Source organism: Haemaphysalis longicornis, unplaced genomic scaffold, assembly GCF_048455015.1.
Source record: "Haemaphysalis longicornis isolate Haplotype H1 unplaced genomic scaffold, Haemaphysalis longicornis Haplotype H1 scaffold_12, whole genome shotgun sequence".
NCBI lineage: Eukaryota > Metazoa > Arthropoda > Arachnida > Ixodida > Ixodidae > Haemaphysalis > Haemaphysalis longicornis.
The window spans coordinates 97,689,078-97,697,893 of NW_027526225.1; the positions used below are offsets into that span (position 1 = coordinate 97,689,078).

The 8,816-nt window shown below is 47.2% G+C and overlaps 1 protein-coding gene across 1 annotated transcript in view; it reads left to right on the forward strand.

Annotated features, from left to right (window-relative positions):
- The window catches only part of LOC144163045 (gamma-aminobutyric acid type B receptor subunit 2-like), a 376,861-nt gene that overhangs the window by 260,134 nt on the left and 107,911 nt on the right, over positions 1–8,816 (forward strand). The window contains exon 3 of the mRNA XM_077693831.1: positions 7,654–7,821. Coding sequence (XP_077549957.1) covers positions 7,654–7,821 — 168 coding nt within the window. The remainder of the gene's footprint in view (positions 1–7,653; positions 7,822–8,816) is intronic.

The window sequence follows — 8,816 nt, forward strand, 5'->3', positions numbered from 1 at the left end:
TGTGTGCGTAAAACGCAGCTCAAAACAAATTTCACCTAAACACTAGATTACACCGACTGCGGGAATTCAATCAGAGAGAACAAATTTACACCACAAGTATTTTTATTTATTTCGGAGTTTTGGTCAAATCTGAGCATCAGCGCAACACCTTTTAGGTGACTGTCGAAGTAGATTTAAACTATTATAGCCACCATGGGGATCACTAACGACATTTTCCCCACCTTCTCGGTCGCTTCAGTAATGCCAAACGAGGCGGTAATCAATCTTGCTACACTATTTTTAGCACCGGAGGTCGTAAATATAAGGAGGTCTGCTATTTAGTTGTCCACCACAAACCTTGTCAGCGACGTTGTTTGACACGGCTGCCGCGTGGTCGCACCTCATCAATTTCCCCCATTCCACATCAATCCCCGGGTCAACCGATGGCCATTGGAAGAGCCGTTTCGGTCATACACAAGCGGACCGAACATTCCTCACGCACATCTCGTTCGTGCCTAACTCCAAGCCACAACCGCTGCTGTCGTTCTTTTACCAAACAGGATGCAGTCCGGACACGTCCGCTTCATTTATCTTGGTAAAATCCGTTCCTGAAAAGAGGAAGCGGTGAGAGAGATAGGAAAGGAGATAACGCTGGCGCCATGTTAGCCATCGTCAACGCCGGTGGCAACGCGTCGGTGCAGACGGCTTGTCGATTCAGGCGGCACGTCGTAGCAGACGACAGTGTTCCCTGACTGATGCGATTGCGGCCCGAGTGAAACGCTCGAGTCGCCTGCCGATACGAGCGCCGCCATCGAGTCTAGCTTCCCGTGAAAAGAGCACGGCCGGAACTCCTTCGATCAGAGTGAATGCGCGCGACACGGATTATATCTGATCGCTCGTGAGGAGCCATTAATCTTGGGCGGGCTGCGCGATCCGCTGCGCCCACCACTTTCGCAGACGACATCGCCGAGAGCGCGCCCTCCCTTTTTTGCGCTTCGGTGGACGCCAAAGCTCGCTGCTGTGGCGTATCTTGCTGTCTTGTCTTGACTTGGCCGCGGCGCCCGACTTACATATAGCGGTACGGTTTCTGATTGGTGAAGCAATGGCAAGACAGGAAAGGCAGTTCATCGCCATCTCGCTGTTATTTGCAGCCCTTTCGGCGGGGCAGTCACAGCACGAACAATCTCGAGATGCGATCGTTTCTGCAGCGGTTGTATGCTGCGTATTTCGCTGTTCATTTCTTCTGGAGTACGATCATCAGTCTTTATAGTAGTTCTGATCGATAAACGCCCGCAAGGGAAGTCGGCTATTTCGACTGTCATGCGCAAAACAAAATCTACCCACCACTGTGTCTCGGTGGCCAAGGTGTTCGGCTGTTTAGTCCATTGACACGAGTTCGATTCCCAGCCGCGGTGGAGGCCTTTCGGAATGGGGCAAAACGCGAAAACACCAGTGCGTCGAGATTTAGGCGCACTTCGAAGATCCCAAGGTGTTCAAAACTAATCGGCAGCCCCTCAGCGACGGCGCGCCTCGCATTTTATATGTAGATCGGCAAGTAAAGACTCTAAATTTTAATTTTGCAACTAAAAACCTGCGCGCGACACTTTAGAACGTTCAGCACCGCCGTTATCACGGCGCGCCAAGTGAAAAACGTTAGCGGTCAACATCAGCTCCTACTTTTTTAAAGTATATCTCTACAGTGCTGTATTTCAAGTCTCGAAGTGGTACGCCAAAGTGCACGGCGTCTACGCTTCAACACTGCGGAAACAGTACGGTGCAAATAATACCCCTGCTACACTAGGGTCCAAATGTCATTTGAACCAAATGTCATTTGACTCAAATGGGTTGCTTCTAATGCCATTCAGAATCCGCCGCGCTACACTACAATTTCGATGGTATTTAAAAGCTTTCGCAACTGTTCGCTGTGCTGTAGTGGCGCTGTTGTTTCTCCGTTCCGTTTTCGTACACTAATACAACAATCAAACTTAGGAGCAGTCTGAGGCAGTAAAATGATATCAAATTAGAAGAGACAGCAGTTTTGACTCTAACGCGGTGGCTGTTTGCGTTGTTTTTTTTTGTTTTTTTTTTAATATGTTGATTTCGTATTTTAAGTAAATAAATAGTGACCAAAGTATCACAAACAATAATATTTTGTTTGTTTTACGTACGGAAGTATTATACTTTTTATTGCCGATCGAAGACGCTGCGTCCGATAGTGCTGGAAATGGCATTTGAAATCTTAAATGTCTCTCTCGGTGCTCGTTTGGCTCGAATGTCATTTGAGCCAAATGGCATTTGAAAACCTAGTGTAGCAGCACAACTTGGCATTTGAGTCAAATGACATTTGGTTCAAATGACATTTGGACCCTAGTGTAGCAGGGGTATTAGTTTTGGGAGGAGCGTTATTAACCCAGCGTCTTAGGTGGTTTGGTGAAATTTTTTACACATGTTTTCACAGCTAAGCTGTATATCGCAACCGCCAAAAGCCTAATTTGAAATTCCCGCCTACTTCTAATTCACGGGCGTCTATGGGTGTAGTATGGTTACAAAAATGAACGACGTCCGTTGAACTCGTGTTATTTTTTAACACGCCTTCAAAACAAATAAAACATTAATCTGCGATGAATCTATAATAACGCATTGTTTCGTTTATTTGTTATGCGTAGTTAGTTAACCATGGGGCTGTAAACAATCTGGAGTTCCTGTGTGCTGTCAATACTTGGTTTTTTCTAGTATAGTCTGGTCACAGTGAACAGTTGGTTTTGATTGATTGATTGATTGTAGGGTTTAACGCGCCGACGCAACGCAGGCGATGAGGCGCGCCGTAGTGGAGGGCTCCGGATTAATTTTGACCACCTGGGGATCTTTAACGTGCGCCGAAATCTCGTACACATGGGCGTTTTTACTTTTCACCTCCATCAGAAGAGCGGCCGCCGCGGCCGGGAATCGAACCCGCGACCTCGTGCTCAGCAGCGCAACGCCTTAGCCACTGAGCCACCGCGGCGGGTTGAACAGTTGGAACTAGTGTTTTATGAAAACTACCCCGAAGTAAAATAGACAACACTGGACTGCTGAAACATTTTTACGGGAAGTTTTCTCTCAGCAAGCTTCAAGGATGACATTTAGTCACGACTTTAACGCAAAGAACATCAATTCGCCGCCTCTGAGCCATACAAGCAGAACAAATATCCATACTGACATATCCAATTTTGTGTTTTAGGATAAAGTTGTATTCCGTGGAAGTTTCACCAAGCACAATAACGAAGACGCACGCAAAATTGCCGATTACAAACAATCTTATTTTGTTTCTTGCACTCATGAGGAATGGGCACCGGGAAATCGGGTTTTGCAAAATCTCGTTTCCGTCTTTTTTTTGAGCAATTGCTACCATTATGAGCGTTAAAACATTAGTTCACGCCTCAGCTGAAAGGCACGACACCACAGAGATAATGAAACGTTGCAAGTGTCAAACAGTTAAGGGAAAGGAAATTGCGTTAATGAAAATAAGTAATACGAGCGCATAGGACTAGCCCTGATATTCGCGATGTCGAAGATACCTAGAACAGCAAATGAATCACTCAAATAGCACCCTACACGCACAACTAGCAAGTCGTACAGCAGTAACATCCCGCACTGATTAGAAGTCGTAGTGTTTGCTAAAACGTGTAGTTGCGCTAGTTGGTACACAAAAGTTTTACACCTGTGGTGCTCGTTTAACGCTTTCTCAAACCCGAATGGCGGTGTTATGCTATAACTTTTTACGTGAGACGTTGCTATGGTACCCGCTCTACATTTTATGGTGGCGGGCGTGTGTACGTGCTGCAGCTGTAGTAGAGAGTGAAATGACCTGGAGAGAGAGGGTGACGTTCTCAAAACTCTCGAAATATTCAGGAAAGTTTGGCAAATTTCTTGATTTAATTCCTCCAAAAGCACTGGAGAGATGGTTACAGAAGAATAGGAGGTAAACCTCGCTTGGTTCAAATTCAAAATTCCCGCGCTCCATGAGGTTATAGAAACATGCAAAGCAACAAGCACTGCGAAGCACAAGTGACTGCAAGCGACAGCATGCAGCAATGGATGACATAACGATTTACGTGTTTTGCAAGTGCGTAGCCATTTGAATGCATATTATTATTCTATCAGGTCTTCTTCAATGATAAATGGTTGTGTAGTGTTTCAATTATGGATAAAGCATCGATGTAATTTAACCTTGTCTTGTTTTTAAAGGGAAGCTTTCTATGCCTTACCGATGGCGACAATGTCCGAGCAAAAACGCACTGCAGGAAAGCCAACTTTACACAACGGGTTTCACAAAGAGACGATGATAAGCGAAGGCATATGAAGAGCTTCAAAAAAAAAATGCCTCCCGCTATCGGTATCGAACCTCGGTCTCTCGTGTTATGAAATTGGTATGTATTCGATTGCGCCATTCATTTGTTTCTTTTTATTGCATGGGAGAATACGCTGAAACATAACGACAGTACGGAGACGCTAGAGTCAAGCAGACTAGAGAATGCACCGAAATAACGGCAAGCACAGATACAGCAAAATTTAGGCCAACTCACACAAGCGCTCAAAAGAGGGAACCAGTCAAGGGGTTGTTAAAAAGAGTCACCGTATTTTCGCGCATATCACCCGCAGCAAAAATGCGAAAATTTTAGTGGCAAAGTGGGGGTGCAGATAAACCGCGTGTTTTTTTTTTTTTTTTTTTCTGTAGTGCAGCTTCACGGCAACGCGAGTTGTGCCTTGAAGCTGCACTGAGGGTTGTGCCGTGAAGATGACCTTGTGCACAACAATAAGGGCGGCTGCCAAAGTGATAGCTCTAGCGAGAGCAGTGACGCTGAGTGAATTGCTACTTTCGGTTTGCACTCAGTGTAATCTACTTGCGAAATATGCGCTTTTTCTGTCTACCTAGTATGCGATGTGTTGCTTGAGCAGTAGCTTTGGTGCAGCCTTTTCCGTATCAACTGTGCGGGCAATACGCAAATTTTTTTTCGGCGGGCTGAAAGTGGGTGTGCGGATTGTGTGCAGGGGCGGGTTATATGCGCGGAAATACGGTACACACATTATGTACAAACTTCACTATTTCTCGGAAACACTACCTCGTTGATATGGGTGGCTGGGCATGCCCGTCGCATAACCGACTCCGTCACAGACTCTACAGACCAATAAAATACGCATGTCATAGGGCGGCTCACCAGGACGACCGAAGGGTGATAATCGGATTGAGAAAGGCGTGATACCGTATCATTTCTGAGTGATTGCTTAAAATTTTATATAAAAATACAGCATTCCTCCAGTCAACAAAACAGTGATCAATTGTCTCCGGTCTTGAACAGAGGCGACAATGTGTCGACCAAACTATAAAAAATGGTTGTGGCTTAGCGCAGCTAACCTTGGATATGCAAAGTTAACGCTTGGCTTACTCTGGTTGAGTATTGGTTTCGCTTGGTTAACCTTTGATGTAGCTGTATTGCCGACCACGGCTCAAAGCCGTTCGGTCTCGTGCAACGCTCACCGAAGGAGGCCCTGCCTCGCTTTCATTCTCGGCGAACGCGACGTTCCTCTTTCACGGCGAACGCGACGCGAGATGAGTCACATAGCCCGAGACTACCCAGCGGCGCATGCGGGGGAAGCAGCGGGTTTGGTCGGCTGCCGATCAGCTGAACGGCCGCTCCCGTCGCGGCCACCGCCGCTACGTGAGCAGAACGACTTAAAACGGAGTCGTGTGCGCAGCGCCGACAGCGGGCCCGGCAAATGACGCGATGCGCTTCGAGGGGTGTGTCGCCGGGGGTGTGTTTCCGCTCAAAAGGTCAACCTCCGCATCCTCCGCGAAACCGTTAAAAGACCACAGAGCTGCACCTAAGTTTTTTTACAAGGAGCGTACTAGTGTTTAATGTTTTGACCCATGGTGTTCACAACATCAGCGAAACATTGCCCAGCAATGGGTAATATTCCTCAACTCGCGCAGCGCCTTACAAGCCCTCCGAAAGCTTCACACCAACCACAGTCAGCTTGTATGTGAAATTGACGAAATTCACACAATGGCACTGCGCGAAGCTCATGACATCATTCTTCAGTGGCTGCCTGGTCACTCGGGCATACAAGGCAATATTATATCCAATGCAGCCGCCAGCGCAGGTCACTTTATGAGCAGTACGACCCAGCTTCCTTTCTCCCGAGAGGACAGCAACCCCCTTATTCTCGCAAGTGGATGGACTGCACAAATGTTGGAGTGGCAGGACCCTCTCCGCCGGTATCCACCACTGCAGGCTATTGACCCGCACTGTAACTTCCGCTTTCCACGCGGCCTCAAGAAGCGGTGTGAAGGAGTTCTGCACCGACTGCGCCTGAATGTGGTGTTTACTCGGAGTTTTAAGTTTAAGATTGGTTGGGAAGATTCCCCGCTGTGCCGGACTTGAGGTGTGCGTGAGACTGTAAATCACTTGCTGTGCGTCTGCCCTCGATTCGCTGCTGCGCGAAAAACTGCAGCAAGCTCCCTCTCTCGAGTACGCAATGGAGGCACTCTGGAACTTCCACATTTTCTTGGGCCCTGGGCCAATACTGCTGACAGTACCTTAGGTACAAAAATTCTACTCCAGTTCCTACGAGACACGGAACTAGACAAATTTATCTTGATTACAGACAGAGCAAGTGTGTCACGATATCTACTATTTCGCACTGTGGCATTCATCTATTGATTTTTCTTGTGTTGGTGTCACTGTGGCGTTCATCTATTCATTTTTCTTGGGTTGGTGTAGTTACTCTTTTTTTTCTAGTCACTTACTTTTCATTTTGTTTTAACGTTTCCATTAACGATTTTTTTTTCAATTGTATTTTTATGTCCGGACTCTGCTGGAAGCATTCTCTTGTTTTTCTTTTCTTATTTTAGCGTTTCTTGTTTGTCTTCTTCCTGCTGTACAACTAATGTCTAATATTCCCCACTCATCAACGTAGTCACCCCCCCCCCCTCCCCAATCTGGTGTAGCAAGCCTTGTCCCTAGCAGGGCGGACCTCACCAGTTCACATTAAAGAGCTCTCTCTCTCTCTCTCTCTCTCTCTCTCTCTCTCTCTCTCTCTCTCTCTCTCTCTCTCTCTCTCTCTCTCCATGGTGTTAAAAATGTTTTACCAGCTGGCCTGGCGCACAGTTTATACGATCTATTGAAGATGTTTTGATATTAACACTAGAGGTACGGCACCCGATATAAAGGGATGTGGAAAATCCCAGAAACAAGACAATCGGGAGTAGATTCGCGCGAAACGTTAAATATGTACTCAAGGCTAAAACGAGGCTGTAAGAAGCGTAACGCGTCAACCGCTTCTGTACTTCGGGACTTCATGGACTTCGGGCTGCTTCCACAGACATCGAAGACACAACACTATCAGGGAGAAAATGGGCAAGACATACTCGCAGAAAACTCTGAAAAACGGACGCGAAACATCTCGAAAGTAGAATAAAGGAGAAAAAAAAGCTCCGAAACAAAAAGATGAAGAAGCCCCAGTCCCCTCGCTAAGCCGGGAAGAATGGCGCCATTCCGCACGGTCGAAGCAGTTTTTATTGTGGATTTTGACCTTGAATCAAGTTTCACGGGGGACATCTTCGTTTTTTAACCGCCTTTCTCTTATGAAAGTGGCTTTGGTTGACTTTTTTTTTCTCTGTTCTTCCCCTCGCAGCTGACGTACGCCGATACGCACCCGATGTACACGATGGAGAACTACCCGAACTTCTTCCGGGTGGTCCCTTCCGAGTCTGTGTTCAACCATGCTCGCGTTTCCCTGCTCAAGCACTTCAACTGGACCAGGGTGGGAACGCTGTACCAGACCAACCCCCGATACGCACTGGTGAGTGCTCTCATGCTGGCTTGCTCTCTCCTTTTCTTGTTCTCTGGCGCCGAAACTGACGAATAACATGCCTAGGGTCAGGTACTTCTGAAATGTTGTGACACTTGATTAAAGGCCCAGGTTTGTTATTGAAAACACGAACATTATCTGTAGCTGCAACAAAAAATGGCCGCGTATCTGCTCCTTTCGTTGCAAGTGTAGGCGAAAGACGGTAGTCGACTAGCGCCTTTGCCAAGTAAATGCCTCCCTTCTCTTTCCCGCTCACCTCTCATGCTGTTCCTCTCCCGTCTCGTTCCTCCCAAGATAAAACGCTAGAGGTTTGCTGAAGTCAATTTAAATTTGCCGCGTTCCACTGCTCCAACTCGGGTGTCTCGATGCCAGCGCTGCCGTACGGCGGAGACCCGCAGCGCAATTCATGGCATCAGTTTCGGTTTCGGCCCGGGAGCAAACGCGGGGGCTTTACGGCGGCCGTGACGTCAGATTTTCTCTTCAAGCCAGAAGGCAACCTTTCACGACGCCGCTTGCCCCTTAACCCAATTAAAGGTTAGTTCCGCCGCATTCAGCCTGTCTGAAACTGCCCAAAGTTGTGGCTGGCGGGGAGAAACAGGACAAAAGACACCCCACCAAAATGTGTACTTTGTGTTGTTGTCGGTTCCGTTCCGACTAATATGCTTGTCGCTCTAACATGCTTCTGTGACGTAAGCACCAGTGGTGCTTACGTCACAGAACGGATGAGACGGGTGTTTTCCGGGTCTCTCAAAACTGCGGCAATAATATCCATTTAAAATGGGTTCCAAGCGACGATTGACGCCCATAATCCTAGGCAGGCAACTTGGCCGCTTTATGAAGCGAACCATATCAGTTTTACGAATCCGACTTTGGTTTCAGTAACCCTTTAAAAAAGGTTGTTTCTCTGTTGCATAATTGCTGTTTCATTCATGTGTTATTGCATATAGCGCGCATTTCATCCATGATAGACACGGCGAAAGCGCCTG